Source organism: Patagioenas fasciata, chromosome 1 (assembly GCF_037038585.1).
Source record: "Patagioenas fasciata isolate bPatFas1 chromosome 1, bPatFas1.hap1, whole genome shotgun sequence".
NCBI classification, from domain to species: domain Eukaryota; kingdom Metazoa; phylum Chordata; class Aves; order Columbiformes; family Columbidae; genus Patagioenas; species Patagioenas fasciata.
In genome coordinates, this window is record NC_092520.1 from 92,241,141 (window position 1) to 92,264,005 (window position 22,865).

Genomic DNA, 22,865 nt, shown 5'->3' on the forward strand with positions numbered 1-22,865 from the left:
CCCTCTCTCCCCAGAGGTTTAACTGCAGTATCCCCATTACACCTGGATGTTTTATATTCAACTTCTGTTGAATATGAAGTGGGGATATCTTGCGTGTCTGGCCAGTGTCAAAATATTGCAGAAGAAATCTGAGATGCCATTGCTTCTGACTAGGTCCCAGCACTACCAGTGGAATTTGGAATTAGCAATTATTCTTAGATTTTCCTGTGTAATAGTTTTCTGAGTTCTACTGAAATTCCTATCAGAGTGCAATATGCTAGTCATGTGGGATGTCAACCAACCAGTGAGTAGCTACTCTGGAATGTTGCAGCCTTAGACACACATTTTGCAACTAGCACTTTGTAGCAAGTTTTACAGTGTGCTGCTGAAATGTTACATCTGTGAAATTATTTGCTGCATGAGTGTCTAGCACACCTAGGCAGGTGTTTGGTAATGTGTGTAAAATGTCAGAAGTACAGATATTGATGACATTGCGAAAAGGTTTACTTATATTCTACCTCCTGCTTTGGAAAAGAAAAACACGGTTTTGTAAAAATGTTATTTTTGTATGTTTTGGTTGGAAGGTCTGGGTTTATTCAGAGCTCTTGTATCTTCCCCCCTGTCCCTTTCTCTTTTCAAGAAATGCAAGAAGATTGCTCAAAGCACAGATGATGTGATAGTGAACAAACCCCATGTTTCTGATGAAGAGGAGGAAGAACGTCCTTTCTATAATCATCCTTTTAAGCTTAGTGAACCCAAACCTATTTTTTTCAATTTAAGTGTGAGTATTCCTTTAATTTTCAATATTTAAGTTGTGGTTTATTTTTAAATAATGCCAGTAATTTTGCAGAAATAAAACAGGGATTGATAATCTTGGTGAAATTGCATGGGGATGTTTAAAGTACTCTTGCTACAATAAGAATCTTACCTGTAGTTATGAAATCGTGGTAGTTCCCATAATAGGATTGAAATGGCTTTTTTTTTCCTTAAGGTCTTTATAGTTTTTAAAGCTTAAATAACATAAGGAAGATCAGTGTTATTTCACATTTTCATTGCAAAAATATGGATATGTATTTACAAACAGCATTGGAATTGGGAAGTGCTTTTGGAACAGCGTTGTTTTTCTTTGAAAGATAAACAAAAAAAAGCCTAGCAAAATTCTCAAAGCATTTTGAGGTGTTTTAAATAAGATTATGCCATCAGCTTTGTGCAGACTGCAAATCTTGTATGTCTACTTCTTTGGTAGATCTCAGGTGTTCCCTAAAGGAGAAAGAATTTCTGTTACTTTTGAGATTAGTCAATAGAGAAGTAAATGGTGTATTAAGAATGAAGGTCGCTGATGGTGCTTGTTACCAAGAGGGCCTGAATGTCCCATTAAGCCCCCTCCTTGTGGTCTGCTTTTGACTCTGTCAGAGGCACTTCCTGGGTATGAACAGGTTGGAAGGAATAAAATGAGGGAGCATTTCTTCAAATGCATCTGGGATTCATATACTTTAAAGAGTGGATTAGAATTAGTCTAGATTTTTTTTTTTAGCAGTTGTATCTTTGGGGTTTTTTTATGCCCTTGAAAGTATGCTCTGATCTTGCAGGGTATGAAGTACTATAAAAGTATCAATATGCCAAGTGAAAATATAAATAGCATTGATATTTCTATGTACCAATATATATAGCTTGTGGCAGACACAAAATAAGCAGTAATACATGTTTACATAAGATGTAAGGTAGAAACAGGTTTACAGTTTATATTGTACTGCTAGAAATTGTTATGACAGAACTCAAGAAAGCTTGGGATTGTGTACAGGCTCCAAAGAGGAATGTTCTTTAGTGGTTATGGGCTGCTCTGCCTCTTTTCCACAATTTTGACACTTTTAGTATCGTTCTTTTCATTCTTCCTGGATTCTAGTCTTACTACTGGTCCCATCTGTGTTCATTTGATAGCAGGAGTTTACTCAGTGTTGTCTGGACTCTGCTTGCCTCTTGGAAAAGGAACCTGTCAGAGGTTTCTGTAGATTCTTGATGTATTAGCAGTACTTTCTGAGGAAAACAAGCTTATAGACTTAGTTTACTTCAGGATTCTTACAGCTATTAAAAATTTTTTAAAAAGTAGAAAATGTTGAAAACTGCTTTCTCTATGTATAATAATGTAGCGCTTTTATCATCACGTGGATATCACAGCCAATGTTTTTTGCTGCCCAGGATTTTTATTTTGGAGCTTTCTATTACAAAATGTGTATGTGGCAGATTATGATTGTTCTCTTTATGATAGCGTGTGGGGAAAGCAGGGAGCTTAATTGCAAGAGTGAGGTTTTCTGTATTTTTGGCTGCTGCTGATGATTTAAGCAAAATTAGCTTCTAGCTGTTTTGTCTTATATTCCAATTTGTTGCTCACTTTTGTGTTTTTAGGGCTGTACTAATATGATTTGTTATAAAAGCTTTCAGTTTGATGTTGGTAAGAAGGATGACTGTTTTATGAAAACTTTATATCAAGTGTATGCATTAAATTGTTTCTTAAAGACATTTTGTGAGTATTGTGTGTTTTCAAGTTATAACTCTTTCTAATTTTATTTCTTTAAGACTCCCAGCATAAAACCAGCACCACCACCACAACCAAAAAATCAGGTCAGCCTGTCAAAGGAATTTCCTGTGTCATCTGGGTCTCAACATAGGAAAAAAGAAGCAGATAGTGTCTATGGAGAATGGGTTCCAGTTGAGAAAGGCAAAGAAGACAGCAAGGATGATGTTTTCCCCAAACCATCCATTGAGGTAAGGAAGGGAAGGAAAGCGTATCATATAAGAAAACCAAAGCCATTACCTGGTCAGTCTGGTGCTAAATCGCAGTCTGTGAAAAAAACCAAAAAACCAAACAAACAAAAAACCAAACAAAAACCACTTAACTAGGTAGTATCTAACACTTCAATAAGCTAATATCTGAACAGCTGCGGTCTTCAAATTTAGTCACTTACGTGTGCAACGATGAAAGCAACCTGTACCAATACTGTGCTCTTTTGTCAAGTAGTGAATTAGTTGTCTCGATAGAATTTAAACTTTTGCTTGAAGATGAAAAGCAAGTTTCTTGTCCAGTTTCTTGCAGAGGTTAATAACCCTAAGTTGAGACTTCCGTAATTATAAATTCAACAAAAAATTGTCCTGTCAATCTTAGAGCAATAACATTACATTGACAGGCAATCCATTAAAATACATTTGAAAGTAGTTTCTAAAACTGCCATTTCATCTGAATGTATCTAATAATTTTTTAGCTTTACAGTCACATTTTCTTGCATAGTTGTCTTCCACGTGGCCTTCCAAAAAAAATCTAATTGTATGTGTAATAAAAAAAAAAGACATGTTTTTCCCCTTGAAATGTCTCCAAAATGATATTTCGTGGGGTCTTTGTAATTAAGTAAATTAAATATTTAAAACAGATGTAAATTCTTTCAAGTCGATGTTAACCTCATTCCATCTGAAGACTTGTCCTCACACTTTTTAAAGCAGATAAACGAAAAAGCCTTGGCATCCGTTTCTGATTAAACAATCTTTCCATTTGGTGCACTTTGTTTTTCAAAAACTTTATAACGTTGTACAATTCAATTCCTGAAGCACAGAAGGTATTTTATTCTGTGTGTTCTACAGAACTAGAAGCACAGTGAATATAACTTAATTCAACAGACATTTTCATGGGTGTACCTCAGAGTTTGAAGGTCACGCACCCAGTTCATTGTTCCCTCAGTGCAGACGATAACTGCTGTTTGGTCTTTGTCATGAACAACTAATAAGACAAACATTCTGAAATGTTTGTGCAGAATGTCATTCCCAGTTACTAGTGTATACATCAAAAGTCCAGAGCATAGAACCATTTTATTCCAACATTTGGCTGTATTTTTACCAGGTGGTAAAAAAGTCTTGTCCTTCAAATGGTTAATGATATGCTCATACTTCAGACGAGCTTTGTCGATAGCTGCATCAGGTTGCCAATGATGCTCGGCTTGTGTCTTTGACAAATTGCGTTAGCTAAGCACTGATGGTTTGTGTATTGATTGTGTAGAAAAGACCGTAAAAATTGACATTGGAGTAAATATATTAAACGTAACTTTATTTCCTTTCTGTCATGTGTATCTTTTATAAATGCTTGTAACAATATTGTCTGTTTTTATATTTTGTAAATAAATATTTTTATTTGCACTTACCTTAACTTGGTTTGTGTTAAGGGTGATTTCAGGGGTCATTAGCTGACAGCAGAACTTAAAATTCCCTTGGGTTTGGCAATCCTTAATTTTGAAATACAGGAATACTCTTGTAGTAACAGAATTCCTGCATGTTTCTCCAGGGTGTCTGAAAGGTAACAGAATGTTTTTCTGCTAATTTTGAAAAATACTTGGAAGGATTCTTTGTGGACGAAATGGCTTCCTTGGAGCCAATAAGCCAGATAAACTCCCTTGTTGGAGTACGGTAGTGGGGGAGTGTACTTGGATCCTCAGGAAGTTTGACATATCATCTAGCTCCCTTCATTGTTGCTGATTTTGAAATCTGATTGTGACGATTCTGATGCAAGTCTATATTTACATTAAAAAATATGTAATTGGTTTTATTGTTATGTTTTTATTCAAGTAACAGATTTAGTTATGGGAAGAAGCAGTCTTGAAATGTCCCTGCTAATATATTACAAATTGTTTTAATAAAACATCATTTTTTTAATATAGCTGTTTGTGGTAGCAGGAGATGGAGATGGAGAAAAAGTCTTGAGTATTCTGAAATATCAGCATATCTAGAAGCCAGAGAAACCTATGAGAAAGAATCTATATTTGAAAGTCTGAAAGAATAGAGCTGAGGTGTTGTATTTTAGTTTGGAAAATATACACAGGTGACTGTTACGCATAGAAACCATTGTGATCTAAATATGTAGTAAATGCATTTGTTGTATCAGTGGACCTATGAAGTATGTCAAAAATGCTTGCTTTCTACTGTCACTCTCTTCTTTCTTGCTTCAATATTTGTTATTTGTGTCCATGGGGAAAATGTTATTAAGATTAAAAGTCAGGATTGGAAAGGCAGAGCTCTTGTGGAAAATAGCATGCTGAACTTGAAACTGTTTTACTTGCCTAAATAATAATAACTTTTCATACTTCAAGCAGAGATTTTTTTTTTTTCAAGATCCAAAGCTGCCATCGAATGTGTTGACATAAAACAAAGCCATGATGGTCTCCAAAATGGTGACTGGCCATGTGGGGAAAGTGTGTGGGAATTCTAACTAACCAGGGTATCTACTAATAGGCCCCAGTCCGGTAAAGCACTAAAGTACACATATATGTTTAAGTATGTGAGTGGTCCCAATGTGGTTTCAGTGGACTGCTTGCATGCCTATGTGTATTGCTGGATTGAAGCTTTTGGTGAGTAGAATAACTTTTATTTCTCTCCTGAACAAGTTTCACAAACAAAACATTGAAGAATTATTTTAATTGTATAAAGGGAACTTATTAACATAACAAAGTATTCTTTTACATACATGACTGTCATGCTAGGTGATTGTTAGAAAATCTTTTAATTCTTCTTGTGCCTGGTTCATGATCTGTGTTTTTGTCAGCTGGGGAAATAAATATTGAAGTCAGTTTCATTAGACACATACGACTTCTCGGATTTTAGGTCTGTCTTGGTCAGTGACAGATGTTTCGGTAATGATCTTCCCAACAGAAGTTCTTCTTGTCCTAAATGATTTTTAACAATCCCCCATCTTAAAATAAGTTTTAATAGCCAGAGGACAAAAATAATTATGCTGTTTTATGCAATTGTAGACATTTGTGCCTGGCTCTTCCTGCTTTTTAATATTTACTAAATTTTCGACCTGGGCCATGTGTCAGGGATTTTGTGTATTTTTCTCTTCAGCAGGGTCAATTTTAAATTAGTTTCAGTTTCTTCTGCTGGCCCTTTATTGTAGTGTAATGTATGAGAGGCTAAGATTATGAGATAATGACTAACAAAAGGTGCAAATCTTCTGTAGTACAAATTAAAAAACATGCACCAAAACAAGAAAAACAACTCTGAACAAAACAGCCTAAAACCAAACCATCCAAACAAAAACCCAAACCAAAACTAAAAAAAAATCAAACCAAAAAAAAAAAAAATCACACAGGGGAAAAAGTGCCAAACCTCAACCTGATTTATGTCTATATGTTACCTGCTGTTCCGATTATTGGATTTCCTCTGCACTTCAAACAGTTCCAACCCTTTCAGTCTCTTTCATGTGCTCAGCTCCAAAGAAGTTTCACTTGTCTATGAGCACTCTTCTTTTTCACCTTTCAAAATAGAATGATCCATAAAATGCCCATCATCTGAAGAACAAGGCACAAGTAATTTTACAAAAGAGGTGTATTCTAACCATACTTTGTTATATTTTTGTATCCCCAAATATTTTGGGTTTCTCTTGATTTCTTTGCACATAGAGGTTTGCATTGAACTTCTTCATTTGCTCCATAATTTTTAGCCAAATAATTCTGATTACCATGTGTGAGATAGTTTCAGATTCATTTTTCTTAAAATTTTATTTTAGTTCAGCAGCACAGACCTAAATAATACTTTCTAAAACTGTCAATTTTATGAGCTACCAGCCTGGTTTTACTTTTTTGCAAGTCTGTTTTACACTGAAGATTAAGATTTAGAACACTAAACCTCAAGTTCATGGAATACATGTGATTGTTGCTTTAATTTTTTAATACATGAAACTTGAAGTTTGAATGTGACTTAATAGTAGGGTGCTCATGTGAACAGCTCTGTTTGATGCCTTTTTTCAAATTCTTATTTACATTACATTTAATTCTGTTGGTTAGTAAGAATCCACTGAACAATAATGTGCTTCTCTCTTTAAGTAGCATACACCAGGACTTTTTGTCACCAACATAGTCTCTGAAAATAATTATTGTCATATTTTGTATGTACATGGTGTTGACAAAATCTTAAGTGGAATATTTGTTTAGGAAAGCTGATATTGTATATACTTAACAAGTAGTCTGAGATTTTTTTCACGTTGCCTATTTATATGTCAAGCCAACTGTTCATTGTGTAAAACGCTGCTGTAGTTTTTGTAGCATTTATTCTACAACAGCTTTTTCCAAATCAAGTGGACGTTATTGTGGTCTGATGTATTTTTAAAAATAATCCTTTTCTTCCTAGGGTGTGGACATAACTGCAGCTATGAATGATCGAGCGCTGGCTCAGAAAAGACTTAATGAAAATGCGTTTGATTTAGACGCAATGTGCATGTTGAATCGTGCACAGGAACAGGTACGTTGCAGTGTTTTATCAGCATTTTGATGAACTTAAATGTTTACCCTTCACACCAGCTGATATTTCTTACATATTTAAGTACAGGCTTTTAGAAGCCCAGTTTATTGGCACACGTTTAGAAATTCTGCCTTGATTTTGCATTTTGTAACACTGATTTTGAGGATAAGCAAACCACGAACCTGCTAGACTTTGAGCTCAGACATCTAAAGATGCTTAGTTTTTTGCATGTTCTTACAAATGAGTGTTCATGAACACAGCACTAAACGTAAGTGAGGAATCATGATGAAAATAGAGGAAAATTAGAGAATTGCAAAGGAAAAATGAACACATTTTTATTTTGGTGTTACAGTTGATTTTTATTTTGTAGATTGACGCCTGGGCTCAATCAAACTCCATACCTGGCCAATTCACAGGAAGTACTGGAGCACAGATTCTGTCCTCGGATGAGCTGACCAACAGTGGTCCCCAAGCGTGGATTAGAAAGGTAGAAGTTATGCAGACATACTTATCTAACTATCACATTTTAAACAGCAGTGGAAGTATCAAAAAATGCAGAAAATGTGCCTTAAAAACCTATGGTAATGCATGTGTCAAATACAACAGGTTGAGTTAAATCGTTGTCTTTGGTCAGTTTAGATACTTGCTGCTGTGTCCGTTTTGTTGTGCATTAAGGTGTTGCTCATGACATAGAGTACTTCAATAAGGTCTGCGTCTGGTATTTGAGTCAGATTGGTTCATATATACTGCTACCTTACACTGTAATGACTTTCATGATATTGGTGTGGCTGCATTGGTAGGTCCATCACTACTTTTATGGGATTGGGACAGATCTGGCAAGGTTTGATCCTGATGTTATTGAAGTCAATGATGTTTTAGCATCAACTTCAGTGAACCAAGTCCCAAACTGCTCTTTTGTTTGACTTGGTTCTATCTGACTGCTACTTTGCCTCTCCTTTTTGTGTCACCAGCACTTTCTGGGAGCCAAAGATTTGGAGCATTAAACCCGAAGTTTAGTAAGTTTAATGTCATCCTGCAGTGATAGTTACCTCTTACTGCAGAGTTACACTGGCTTTTTTGGGGGGTGCAATGCGTCATAGATACATGCGTTTTATAAGTTTAATAATTCATGCTTCATTTTTGAAAATAAATACTGAACTGGTTCTCTTTCAAGAAGTAGAACTGAGGAATTCAAGTAATATCCACCTTTCAGGCAGAAAGAATAACTCATTATGGTGATCAGTCTTGGAAGTCACTTAGTTGAGTATATGCTGTATCTGCTTATCCTTTGAGAACGCAGTGTTAAGACAACCTTCAACTGGTAGGTTAGATTTGAAGCTTAGGTAGAATTTTCCATAAAACTTGGTGTAAACTGAACACAGAAATCTGGAATTACAACATCCTAAACCCAGAAATTTTTGCCAAGATTCACTGATTTGTTTTTCTGCTTTATATGGCCAAGCAATACCAAGAGCCAGACAACAAAGAGGTACAGGTTACTTGCTAGATGGGAATCTTTTGGCTCTTCTCAGTATTAATACAGAGCATAGATAATAAAGTCTTACTTCAACAATTAGTAACTTTTGAGATTGTAACAAAATGTCAGCTTTGATTACACTTGTACCCGGCAGAGGAATTTAGGAATATAAAGAACTCCACCACAAGGCTTGTGAAAGAGATCAGCAAGCCTAGGATGGCTCTAAGTGTCTGCACACCTTGGGTGGATTCCCAGGGCAAGGGAAAAGGGAACATCTCTGATCATCTCTTTCCCAAGTCTCCTCATCCCATTGTCATTCCTCAAGGTTCTGTGGTGCTCTTCTGTGCCTTCCAGTAGCAGGGCTGTCTGCTAACAAAAATCAAGTGGAGAAGACAAGTGCCTTCTTCCCTTGGTTTTCACTCTGTGACCTACTTCAAAAACCAAAACAAAAACCCGACAAAATGCTTTATAGAGAGAAAATGAGAGTCTGGTCTCTGGTTTGTGGACATGACTGCTGTGAGAAGTAGAAGCATGTTTGACCCTTTTGTTGAACCTAGAAAGAGCGAGTCAGCAGCAGCACTTCTGTCCTTCCCATAGCTGCAAAAATGTAGTGGTTTGCAGTAGTGGGTGTCCTCCCTTGCAAGCATCCTGTGGTTTGTTGGAAAGGAGGCTGCTACTGGAAACAAGAAGAGTTTTTGGGTGAAGAAGGTGAGGATACAGTCCTCTTTACTGCTCTGGCATTCCTCAGCTTGACTTCTTTTGCTCTTTCCAGGTTCCATATTTGCAAGCACGTTGCCATCAACTCATGAGATGACAAGTAGTTATAGACATGCGCCCTGTACAAAATATATTAGGGGCTGCACAAGACTCACCTTGGTTTTTGTTTTAGGAATGGTGGGTCCTGTGAAAGCCTTCATGAAACTTAGATTTGAAGAACTTAATGTGGAGTTACATCTGTGGTTAGAGAATGATTTCACAGAAAAAAAGTGAAGTAGGGATAACAGGTTATGAATGCATGTTATCTTTCTCAGTGACATGAATGCAAACCAACCATGAAATGCAAAGTACGGGTCGTATTTTACTTAAGCTCTTGAAATTATGTAACTTAGTTCCTGTTAATTATGCAGTGTAGCACTGGGAAGTCAGACTTCTACTCCTCTTTTTTGGCCTAAGGAAAATGCATTTTAATATTAAAAAACCCTAGTATTTGTAAATTTTTCATCTGCTACTAGGGCTGTGGAATTTCTGGGGGTGTGTCGTGTGTGGAAATTAATGCACGTTTCTGACTGAAGATGTGGTTTACTGGAGGCATTTTGGTTGGTAGATTGCTGTAAGTGATTGCTGTAAGAGGACTTGTGGACATGCACCCTTCAGCAGAAACAGAGCCTACGTCAGATAGTTATTTGTGTATCATTAAACAAGGAATTTACAACATCTGCAGAGTTTGTGCTTGTGGGAGATAATCTCAAAACTAGATAGATTGTAACAAAACAGAAGAGCCGTGTTAGGAGGGGAGAAAAAAAATACTTGGGGTATTTGTTTGATAAATGGTGTCTTCACTTTGCATTTCTTGGATTTGAGCTTTTTTTTTTGTACTGTAAAAATGACTCTGGAGAGGTAATATGTACTCAAACCAAAATGTGCCTGCAACTTCAATTTTATCGCAATAAAGTTTTGAGGAAATTAGCTACCGAAGTGGTTAATACGGCATACTTGAATGATTGACATACCAAGTAGAAGGATCATTTGTTTTTCTAAGTAATGTTCTAATTCATTATGTTCATGCATAAGGTTCTGAGCAGTATTCATAAACAAATAATATGTTGTTAGGTTTCTTGTATCTTTAAAACAGCTTTATGAGCAATATTATCTTTTTAATTTGAAAAGTGGCTTCTGTTTCAGTTTATCATCATAGGTGTAATCAGTTCACAAATATGACTTGCTTGTTCTGGAGGTTGCTGCTCTTTTTTCCTTTTTCTTACAAATATATTATGTTGCTGAATAAGTGTTAAATTGGAAGAAGTGGTCAAATATTTTTTTTCCAAGCAAATTCTAATGAGGTCTACTTACTCAGACTTTCCCAGACTTACCACTTGTTTATCAGTGTAATTCTAGAGCCTGAGCTTGCTCTCCAAAGCAAGGTTCCTGCAGTGTTTTACACATATAGGTTAATGCTTGGGATCTGCTAAAGCATGAGATGCAGTTTTACTGTGGCCATTAGAATGCTCTGTTTTGTGTAGGAAGTTCTGAAAAGTTAAAGCATTTCTTTTTGTTCTTCCACAGTCACAGCAGATGAATCAAACTCAGACTAGTGATGGAGGTGGAACTAAATTTTGTGATATTACTTGCACAAGGACTGCTGACCTTCTAACAGGACTGCTTACCACCATTATCGTATTCTTATTGCATTATGTGACACAATAAGCTTTACTTGGAAATGTCACATAGCAAGGCAAAGCAACTACATGTTAGTTATATTGGACTGGCTCCTTGTTCAGTCCTCAAGATATGGTGTGGGTGTGTGTTTGTTTTTCCAAGCCATCCTTGGCTTACTTTCTACTGATTTTATGCAAAAGCTGAGAATAGAAATCCTGATGCTGATTATGAGTGTAGTTTTTGTAAGGCATTTGATGGGATTCTTTAGAAAGATATTCTTCATTTTGTGCTGGGGAAGGAATTTGCCTGCTGCTAAAAGTGCCAGTTTATTTAATGGAAAACTCAGCTACCTTGCAAAAGTTTTGCCAAAGGCAGATGCTTGTTCCTAGTACTTGATACAGAGACATTTTCTTTGGAGTTAGTCTAGAAGTGCTCTTTAAGACAGCCCATTGTCCTATAGTTGAAACCGTCTACTGAGTACCTTTAAGGCTTTGTTGTCCTTTGCTTAATAAGTTATTGCTCAAAAGAAATAAACCTTCCTTCTGACAGAATTTGGTTTTTAGTGCCATGTAAGCATTGTGAGAAGGAATGAGTATTTTCAGAGAGCAGAAATTGATGATGTATTTTAAGATCTCTCAATTATGGCTTTTGTATTTTGGATGTTACAAGTATTGTTTTATAGATTGTTCAGCTCAGTCTTGCATGCTGTCCTTTTCCCCAAGACAGTTGTTTCAGTTAAGCGACAATGACGCTCTGACCTGTGTTTCAGAAAAAACACCACACCAATGTGTACTACCATATTTCAGAAGTGATTTTTTTTTTTTTTGTTTGCTTGTTTAAGCCCTTAAGTGCTAATTCAGGCATTCATGTCCCCCAAAATTTTTTGTCCCAACATAGGTTTAAAAGAGGAATATTTTTAATTAAAATTACGAAATAAAACCCTGCTTAAGTGATCAGGTTTTACTCTATAGTTATCTTTTCAAAGAAGTGTTGACATGGGAATGTGGCTTATTAGTTGCCTCCATCTGCTGGCAGAATGCAAGTGTGCTTTACTTGGCTGACCTTTCATGGAATTCAGAGATCAAAAGACGAGAAAAATGATACTGAACTTTTATGCAGACTTATTCAAATTCGGATTAGTGAATGAAAAAGAACAATTGTTTTCTAAATAATTAGTTAATTTCACCAACAGTAACCAAATACTTAGAAAGCTGGGTGTTTATTGTATTGCATACTTTTCAATTTGATATCCTCCTTATGAGCCAGATCTGCAAGGGTACACAGCTGCTAAATAGTTTTGTATGACTTGGCCTTTTATGATTTTTAAAATTGAGAAGAAATGCATATATGGCTTGCCTGCTCTCATTAAAGTTTATAGTATTTTTACATTTCAAATGTAATTAAAACACAGCACTAGTTTTTACCCGTACTCTACTAAATCATGGGCTGAGTGAAGTTGTCTATCCTTAAATTATAAAAAAATAGTTAAAGAGAATATAATTGTAGAGGTGACATTAGAGATTTATATTTGGGTTACTATTTAAAAACAAACAAACACAAAACCCCAAAAACTGAAAGAGCTTTTTCTCCTGCTATGGGCCTTTGCTTCTTCAGTGAACTGAATCAAAAACAAGCGTGTCCTGACTACTTTCATATTGGTACCTAAATTACTTTATTTACCCTTTAATGTGATGCACAAGTACAACTATTCTATAATGAAACAAAACTTCTTTTTCTAATCCCTTGTTGCCTTGGTTCTGTTGTAAATATTGAAGAGTCAGCATAGTGCAAAAAATTCCTGCTGTAGATAGAATTCTGAATTCACACTTTAGAAGAGATGTTTCTAATAAGCTGCACTTTGGAATTGAGAACTCTTTTATTTCCAGTATTTGGAATTTGTTCAGGATCTGATAATTTCTATACAGGAACTTGAGGCTTTAATTTTTAACTATGAATAGCAATATTTTGATTCTGTTCTTTCTACACCATTCCTGAACCCCAAATTAGTACATTTACAGGTGTGATGAGAAAGCTGTGTGATATTAAAATGACCTCATCAAGAAATTGCACTCTCTCATTTGTGAACTGATTATACACTGGTGATAGTGAAACAGATGTTTATATTGGAAATTCTGTCATTGCAAACTAGGTACAAAAGAGGAATCGGAACCCAGGGTGACATTGACTGGGGTTTGTATCATTCTTGGCATGGTTGCCCTTTTCTTATGAGAGGTTCCTGGGAAAGAGAAGGGAGGATGAAAATGGAAGTAAGTAAAAGCCATTCTAGGTGTATAGATGGAGGCAGCTCGTATCGAGGAAACTGATTGTCTCTGTGTACACACACACTGCATGGTCTGCACCAGTCAAAAAAATTTGAACAGGAGAGATGCACTTAGCCTCTCTACTCTTCCATCAGAGCACTTTGTGATTAAATGCAGTATCCAGTTGCATGATTGATAGGTATTTACTGTTTCGTAGATAAATATTTGGAAAAGTCCTGCCACAATCTTCAGCAATTCTTAAAAATTTTTTTTGACGCCACATATAGTGGGACTTACAAGCACACATCATTAGTGTGTGTCAGTTGCCAATTTGAAATCCCCATAAAAATACATTATCCTTAGTCACTGTAAAAGTAAGACTTCTGATTTTGTTTACATACAAATGAAAACCAAGGACCTATCCTTTGTCCAAATCTGGGAAACACTTTTGCAAACACAACTCAAAAGAAAGTTCTGTTTGCTCTGATAGTGAGTAAAATTTTCACAAAAATACTAGGCAATGTGTCAGCTAACCTACTATGCGAAATAACTGATGGACTTATCAGTGCCAGTGTGTAAACTTGTATATTTTAAAGGCAAGCAATTCTTTGCTGTGATGGAAATGATTGACTTACTTACTTGGGTCAGCGGGGGGGCAGAAGAGAGATGATAGTTCACAGAATAACCTGTGAACTTTCACCCCTCTATATGGAAACTTGTTTCAGGGTCAAATCCTTGTAGCTGCCTTCTTGCCACGGTCAATGCCAGCCCTACTATTCACAACACTGCGGCCATCGAGGCCTAGGTACGTAAACATTTAAGGAGTTTTTAAAGTTCTTTACATCAAAACAGATTTAAAAAATTTCTGTTTGTAAGCTTTCACCATTTAACAACTATTATGTTAATGATGATTTGAAAGAATGCGAAGACTACTGCTGCTAAACTGTGTGGCTAAGCGCCTTTTTTTCCTTTAAATAAAAATGTTTCATGTGGATTTTCAGAGTAGAATGTGCAACTGCTGTGTAATAAAGTGGGGAAACTTTTTTTTTTTTAATTTAAAATATGCCTAAACACTATGTGAATGTCATTACTAAATGTCCTTGTATTTTGTTCGATAACTAGGTACACTTGGCACACATGTTGCCAGTTAAACAGTTAACACTGCCTCCTTTCACAAGATGAGAAGAGATGCATTGGAACCAAAGTAGCGTGTTTAAAACTGGACGGTTATCATTTTATTAAATACATATGTCTGAAACGGGTCACTTGCCACTTTTGGATTGCGTTAGAATTTTCTTAAGTTGTTCTTTTTGAAAATCCTGATTTGTGTCTTGTGTCTGCGTGAATTCTGGTTTATATGAAATGTTAATGAAGATAAAGCTGAGGTGTATTATTTTGAATTGAGTCTGTGGAAAGTTGTTAGAAACATTTTTTTGGAAGCTTCCACTTATTTTTTAAAATCCCAGTGCTAACTTCAGGACTTGTTTTACTTTTCTTTTTCTGGATAGGATCAGTTCTTAAGAGCAGCCCCTGTAACTGGAGGAATGGGAGCTCAGCTGATGAGAAAAATGGGCTGGAGAGAAGGAGAAGGGCTTGGAAAAAACAAAGAAGGCAGCGTTGAGCCTATTATGGTCGATTTTAAGACAGATCGAAAAGGTAAGCCCTTCCTGAAACGGCAGTGTAAACTTCCCATCTCTCTTTTGGAGACAGGCAAATTAACTTTGAAATAGGCAGCTTTTCCTGGCTGCAGCATCACTGTAAAATAACAGAATTATGTGGATGATTTTGGTACTGGTTTTTCAGGCCTCAGATTACATCTATAGGCTGTGTCCTCCTGCCAGTGAACTCTTCCAGGTGTTCTTTAACTTGCCCTAACCTTGACCTTCCATTTAAAAAAGTGCCTTTCTGGTGTTCTTAAATTAGTGATGTGCTTCAGTTGGATATATGGAGAAGTCTTGGACAGGAAAATTAATTGTGCCCTTGTGATTGTTCAGAGAAAGACCATTGTGGTTGGTCCAGAGAAAACAACTGTCACAGGAATGGGGCAGGATAGAAGATTGTATAGTTTGGTCACTTTCAAATGAGGGTGAAGGACAGAGGTGAGAGCTACAGAGTTGAGTTACTGCTGCCTTCCAGCTGAAGGCCTGACATGAGTAGACTGTCCATACTGATGTTTTTAGGTTGTCCAAATGGATTTTGCTTCCATTTTCATCTGTCTGATTTATCTCCTGTTCCATCCCCTAGTCTGATCCTCCTGCAGCCATCTCTGCTTAGTTACAGTGATGTTTCCCTGCTTGTTTTCAAAGATGGCTTTAGCAGTCTTTCATTCTCTTCTTTATGTAGTCCGTGGCCACAGGTGGAGAACTTGCCTCATTGGATTCAAAAGAACTATCCTTTTACTTATAGGCAGTATGTGCGGCTGCTTAAGCTGGCTAGTAGTGTGGTTTGTGTGATTTGCCATCTCCCCAGCATACTCAGCAAGAGTTCTGTTTTTGAAGTGAATGTTTATGAACATTTTTCGTCTGAAATACCTATACAAGTTGTAACCATTTAAAATGTAAGATGCAGAACTTCAGCAGTCAAGATTTATGATTTAGTTGTTCCATGATGCATGTTACCAAAATAAGCAATGTAACACTGACTGCAGGAAAACAATTCTTTACTGTTGTTCTCCTAAGTATTTTTTTAACTGAGAACCTTTAATATATTACATAGATCACATCTAATACTAAAGCATGGAAATAATTTGAGTTATGGGTTTGTGTTAGCTTTTGTCATTGCTCATAATTGAGTTCCGAAGGAAAAATAGCATATAAATGCAAATCTTTTGAGGTTTATTCACAGAGATGCTGTTAGAGTTGGAGGAACCTTGAAGTGTCAAAATCGCTAGTTCTCAATACAGAGATAGTACAGTACTGCTCAAGTGACCAAGCTTGCTGTGAAAACATAATTTAAACATTAGTAATTAAAAGTGCAAAGAGGTAGAAAATGAGAAAGCAAGCCTGCATTATGAAAATATCCATTGTTTTCTAAATTGTAAAGACCTTCTAGCAGCATAATACAATTTTATAAATAGAGAAGTGCAACAGTCTCAAAAGTACAGAACACTATAATCCAGACATCTTCATTTTCTACAAACAATGACTGAGCTTTCTTTTCAGCTGTTTTTCTTCTGCGCATCCTTACTTTTTAAATAAAGGAGAGAAAAAAAAGATACGTGGTGACAGAGGGATTGCCAAGAAAATATTTGAAAAGTATTTTGTTAATGTTACTTAGTTCCTGTGATCTGTGTAGATGTAGTCTTGTGAAGTTCTCACTGCTGATAAGAGTTCCTTCCATTTAGGTTGATTAATATCAGTCAGAAGGAAGAAATTGCAAACAGTCAGTTTCAGTGGTATTTTCTCAGGCAGCCTCATTAACACAGTGGTGGATTTTTGTGGTGAGGAGGCAAGAGTTAGCTCTGTTTGTTACGTTGCTTCCTTCTTGTTATGCAGTAGGAAAGAGGCAGTATTGCTGCACAGCCTGTGAACATTTTGAACATGAAAAACATTTTGATGATACACAGCTGTGGTGCAGCTCAAGTTTCCAGTTCTGTAAGTATGCCACAGGATCCTCAGGTGATTTCTAATATAAATTTCCTTAATGCCTGCAGAATTTGATACCGAAGTTGCAAGCATTAAGACCTGAGGCAGGATCAGGTCCTCACGGTGCTGGGTGTTCTGTAACAGATAGTTTGCTCTCTCTGCTTCCAAACGCTCAGTCTTCAGTAACATTTTAAAATGCTGGATGAAGTTAGGGGTGCCTCTTCCTGGCATGTGATAGCTTCATCTGAAAATACTGATAACCTTAGTGATGGTTGGGCCTTGCTTTTATTTTGTGGTTTTAAAATATTTCATTATTATAATGTCTGCAATCATATGTGATTATTTCCACAAAAACATTTAAAGGTGTTCTGTGTTGATAAAGAATACTGTCTAATGTTGAGCCAACCAAGTCTATAATATGGGATGACACCTTGCATTGTGAAGAGACAGCATATGTCATGCTTTGCAGAGAAGCAACTGAACAGTGGTTATACATTTATGATGAGTAGCTGAAAATCTTCAGACATTAGTGGTCTTTGATGTTTAAATTTATAAGAAGTCTCTTTTTTTTTTTTTTTTAAAGGTTTGTGTAGATGTCTAAAGAAAAGTCTGAAATTTTTAAAAGTAGTCTTTCTGTTATTAAGTAACCCATTTTTGTTTTATAAGGTGTTTTTAGCACATTTTAGAATATATCCCCCAAATAAGACATTATTTCTAGATACAGGAACAAGCAGTTTGCTAAGGAGTTACTCAGGAGGCTGCGTTAAGACATGAACCAGAAGGTTGCCTGCTTTTGCCGTAGCTTTCCTTAGACCCTATGTTTTCCAGGCCTTGAGTGAGATCTGTAGTTCTCTCACAGACAGTATTGAAACCAAAGCCTTCTTAAACTTTACTGTCAGCCAGTAAATTGTTGGTTGTCGGTGTTCAGAGAAGCTTGGCCCATCAGCAGAGCTTGTTGGAATCTCTTGCAGCTTTTTTGAAAATACCTCTTGAGGTACCAGGGACAAGATGTTGAAGACAGGTGTCAGTGGCTTAAAGTGAGGGAGACACAGTAGTAATGAGGAGAATGCCAAAAGAGGTTGTTTCTTTGGTGGAAATATTTTGTTAGTTTGGATATAAACAGCTGTACAGAAGAAATGTTGTTTCAATGGTTGTCATCTGTGAGGGTTTCATGCCACTTGAAAAGTCCCTACTTAGGAGCTGCATGAATATTAGGACAAAAATCTGATAAGAAGGGAAGGATTTTCTTCTAAAGCAAAACAAAAAATGCCAGCCAAAAAAAAGCTGAAGGAGCAGGAAGAAACTGGAGACAGTTGCAGTGTCCCCCTGTATTTATTCACCAAAGCCAGGAACAGGAACAAATTGAGGTAAGAAATGAAGTTATATTGAGGGATTGAAGTCAAGAGAAATTCTGAAAAAAAGATCAGGTAATCTGTTTACATGCATTTAAGGGCAAAATGAATGGAAAGAAACTTGAGTCACTTCATAAGTATGGATGGCATGGTTACTGGCATTTGATAGGTTTTTGGCAATTGTTACATTTTATTCCTTACTCTTGTAAGAGTTTAAAAAGAAAAATGTTTGGCTTCCCTGTTTCACAGTGACTTCCACTGGAATTTGTGCTCTTTGTATTGCCTTGGGGCTCAAATGCCTGCTTTTCTGCTACTTTATATTCAGGTGTGATTGAAATCACAGGAATTGGGCTGTGAACTTTCACATAAAGGGTAAATATTTGAATACCTTTAAATAAAGAGAGCACATGTTGTAAGAACACCAGTGCGTTATTCGTATCATAAAAGGACATACGATGTACACTGCCTACTGTTTAATGGAAATATTTCAAATGCTTAGTGTGTTAGAGGCAAACTGTCAAGATAGTGGATGTCTTCTGGTTTACACAAAACAGATCCCGAATGGGAGTATGTTTTTAAGTTTACCTCTTGTTCTGTGTTTTTCTAAAGAGAGCATGGAAAACCCAGGTGTTCCTTGATTTGCATAACACTACTCAGTTTTCTACTAGCTGGTGTGTTAAGAGTCTTACTAGAGCAGTTGAGAAAAATATTCTGTGTAGTCTGGAGGGAAAAAAAAATGCTGGATGAAAGGGAGGTTTGAAAGAATTCTGAAAAGACAGTTGTACGTTGTCACTGCGTTTCATCAGCTCTGATACATGTTACTGCTTTACTGGTGAGAATACAGAAATCGTGTGGGAATCATAAATGTAAACTTCATCGTGTTTTGTTTAGGGCTTGTTGCTGTGGGAGAGAAGGCACAAAAGAGATCTGGACATTATGTTGTGATGAAGGATCTTTCAGGTAAGATTCTTACTTGTCTATAAAAAAGCTCATTTTAAATGATTGCTTTGATAGCATCATTGTAATTTCAAATACATTTTAAGGTAAACACCCAGTTTCTGCGTTGATGGAGATCTGTAACAAAAGAAGATGGACACCGCCTGAATTTGTGTTGGTGGATGATAGTGGGCCTGATCATCGCAAACATTTTATCTTTAAGGTGCGTTTGAGTTTCCTTGTTTGCTGTTGGTTTCTCTGTTAAAAGGTGATTTAATTACTTGTCTATGTTTATGTATTCCAGAGGTGGCTGAGTACTACTAAGCAGTGCCTTGATGCTGAGATTTCAGAGTCCTGTTTCTGTAAATGCCAGACCAGATCTCTGAAGCACATTAACCTGTCAGTCTGTCAAGAAACACACTATTCCACTTATTACTAAAATTACTAGCCTATGTGGTATCATATTCTTGCTGTTTACTTGCAGGTGTGATGTTAAGTCTTACTGTTGTAAAGGTAGTGAGCAAGATTTAGTTATTTTTGTTATTTGTTATTTATATGGGCTTGCTTTTTCATGTAGTAATTTGTATTAGCACCGTTACTACTTGTAAATGGTTGTGTTTATAGACCAGAAGCAGATTTTCTCTACCCGTACAGCAGAATTACGCAGAGAATGTGCTCAAAGGAGCAATACAGTCCTGGCTTAAGACAGAAGGGAAGAGGCACTTTCTAACACTTCTTTTTTTTTTTTTTCCCCCTCCCCCTCTTTCACGAACAGGTGAGAGTGAATGGAAATGAATACAGGCCTACTTTTGCCAGCCTTAATAAGAAGCATGCTAAAGCCACAGCAGCAACTGCGGCTCTCCAAGCGATGGGACTTGTACCAAAGGAAAGCATGGTTAATACCACCATGTTTAGGAGTGCCTCACACCGCTAGATATTGTTTTTTATATTGACATTATTTCAGATAATTTTACTCTGCACAAAAATGGTATTTGCCCTTTCATGTTGTAAATACATTGGCGATTCCCACGTTGTAAAAACTGTACAGACACCTTCAGGTTTTTCTTTTGTACCATCAAAATGTATTTAAATCATACTTAGTTTTTGGTATGTTTATATTGTTTACATTAGTGATGTAATTATTTCTTAAATGACTAAATCAGACGACAGACTCTGGAGGCATCAGTAATCTTAAACCCTTGTTTTAAAACTCATGCAATTTCTCTTCAATATGGAATGTTAACACTTTCATACTGTTTTGTACTATGCTGCAGTTTTCCCTGGTCTCGGTAAAGCTACTCGTGCGCTTTTGCCGGCAGCTGGCGAAAGGTCACGCGGCTTATTACCTGAGTCCGGTCGAGGCTGGCGTGTACTGCTGGACAGATACTGGGCCAGTACTGGGACCCCCGGGAGGAGACGCACAGCGGTAGCCCTGTTGTACAGCGCTAGCGCTGCCGCTTCTCTTTGCGTTTTGTTGGGGGGTTTAACTCGGTGATGCACCGTGCCTGGCCATACAGCCCGTGCTCTGGGACAGACGTGATTAGGCAAAAGACTTGACGTTAAAAGGGGTGGCAGAAAGTCCAGCAATGGAACCCATGAGACTTGCCACGTAAAGGTGATTCTCCCTGCATGTTCTGAGAAGGGAGACAGTGGAGTTGTCTGTTCCAACCAAATTAACACACTGCCTGATGTTGATTGTATGAATTCGTGGTTAATGTGAATTTTAAACTCTAACAAATCTACAACTGGATTTGGTGGGCGGGGAGGGGATAGAATAATGCTTAAATTGTTGTACCCAACTTGGTCAATAAAGCAGCACAAGTTCATAATCTTAATCATTGGTCAGTAAACAGTAATTAAAGTGTATGCCAAAACAACTTCTTGAAGAAACGCACAGTATAGAAGTACGCTTTATGAAGATTATCAACAGCTGTTAAGGTTGCAGAATCAGTTGTAGTCGTTTTTGATTGCTTTGGACTATTACCAAATTAACTCCTTGGGCTTAAATTTTCCGTAATAGTACTCTGCCCTCAAGGAGACAACCTGATCCAGAGTCTTGGCAGTTTGACAAGGGAGAGGATGTGGAAAGCTTTTCCTTTTTTTTTTTTTTTAAATTTAAGAAGTATTAGTGCTTTAGCTATGTGCACTTTGAATTGGAAAGGGCATTGTACATCTTTTGCCAGATCTGAGTTATGAGGAGATTGCCAGGATTTACAGACTCCAGTAGTTCAGATGTTTATTTTTGGAAAAGTCTTTTTGAGGTCTTCTCGTATTGCATCTGCTGACCAGAGCTTTGTCTGAGACAGGAACAAAATACAGTTTGTATGCAGTAAGACTGTGCTCAGACCTAAAGTGAATGACTTTGCAATGGTGGTAGAGACATGGAGCTGAAGAATTACTAGTACCTCTTCTTCCACCAAGTCAGGTGATTTGTGTGTATTCTGTCAACTGTTATGGAACAAGGTGTCTTTCTTTGCCCTAAAGGGACATGGATCAATGTCTTGTGTACAGCAGAGAAATGGTATTTGGTTCTGCGCCACGTGCTTTCAAGAAATAAAGCCCCTTATTAGTCTGTCAAAGCGCTCTGAAAATGCACAAGTTAATCTTAATTTTCATGGACGTAGTTGTGTTTAATTAAACTTTTTTCCCTTTGGCTTCTCGCCTTCAGTCTCTGACTAAATATTTGAAGATCTTGCCTCATTTGCTGAATTAGTTGGAAGGTGTGTGTAAAAGAAAAAAAAAGTAAATATGATGGTACAGCAATGGACAGATGTACTGTGGGAGAACTGGATGTTGTATCCTTCTTAGCTGAAGTCTGTTTTTTTGATCTATGACTTGGGATGTGGGAGTGGCTCCTAATCTGACTTCTGTTTAAATGTCCGGTTCAACTGAGCTGAAACATCAGATGTTGATCGTTCTGTTTAGTCTGTGGTGTCTGCTGGTTTCACAGCTGTATAGTATCAAACCTGGGAACATACCATCTCTTGTACTTGTCATTTTGTTCTTTTTTGGGTCTATATTACCCATGTGTAATGTAAAGATACATGTTATCTTGCAGCAGCAACGAGCAGAGGAGTTCAGTCCTGTTGAAGACTCAATTTAAAAAATAACTACTTAGGCAAATTCTGGATTTCATGCCTTAAAGATGTGGTACTGTATGTGGATTTAACCTTTGGTCTTAATGAAGACTTAAAGAAAAAACAGTTAAGGTCTGTAATGCCCTAATTATGACACTTCTTGATTTGGAGGTTTCTGTTTTAGTTTCATTCTTTGTTGTTTAGGATGATACATGAATCTAAAGCTAGTGCAGCGATGTGCTTCTGTTAAATTTGTACATTTGAATTGGTTTGAGTGTCTTTTGCATGCAGGAATAGATTAGTGTTATATTAAAAAGAACAACTAGTAAACACTCTCTTGGAACCTGGTTATTTATGCAGCACTTCACCTGTCTTAAAGGTGAAGAGTTTGTGACTCCTGCTGATGGAAGACATGATCTGTTTGGCTGTTGGGTTTCCTCTTGCTGCAGAATTGCTTTCCTAGAAGTAACCTTGCTGAAAGCTCTTTTGACTTCCCTGTGGCGAGAAGCATTTTGAAACGGGTGCCTAAAAACTTGCAGCCAGCTTCCACC

At 36.9% G+C, this 22,865-nt stretch overlaps 1 protein-coding gene across 4 annotated transcripts in view; it reads left to right on the plus strand.

Moving 5' to 3' along the window:
• The window catches only part of SON (SON DNA and RNA binding protein), a 42,359-nt gene extending 19,715 nt beyond the window's left edge, over window positions 1-22,644 (plus strand). For 3 of the 4 annotated variants that reach the window (XM_065862528.2, XM_071810672.1, XM_065862530.2), the window contains 8 exons: window positions 620-760; window positions 2,554-2,742; window positions 7,141-7,251; window positions 7,622-7,738; window positions 14,874-15,021; window positions 19,193-19,261; window positions 19,345-19,460; window positions 20,013-22,644. In XM_065862528.2, coding sequence (XP_065718600.1) covers window positions 620-760; window positions 2,554-2,742; window positions 7,141-7,251; window positions 7,622-7,738; window positions 14,874-15,021; window positions 19,193-19,261; window positions 19,345-19,460; window positions 20,013-20,171 — 1,050 coding nt within the window. In that variant the 3' untranslated portion in view covers window positions 20,172-22,644. Of the gene's footprint in view, window positions 1-619; window positions 761-2,553; window positions 2,743-7,140; window positions 7,252-7,621; window positions 7,739-14,090; window positions 14,171-14,873; window positions 15,022-19,192; window positions 19,262-19,344; window positions 19,461-20,012 lie in introns of those variants that run through there. The other variant, XM_065862531.2, reaches the window with a different exon arrangement.
• Window positions 22,645-22,865: the final 221 nt, after the last annotated feature.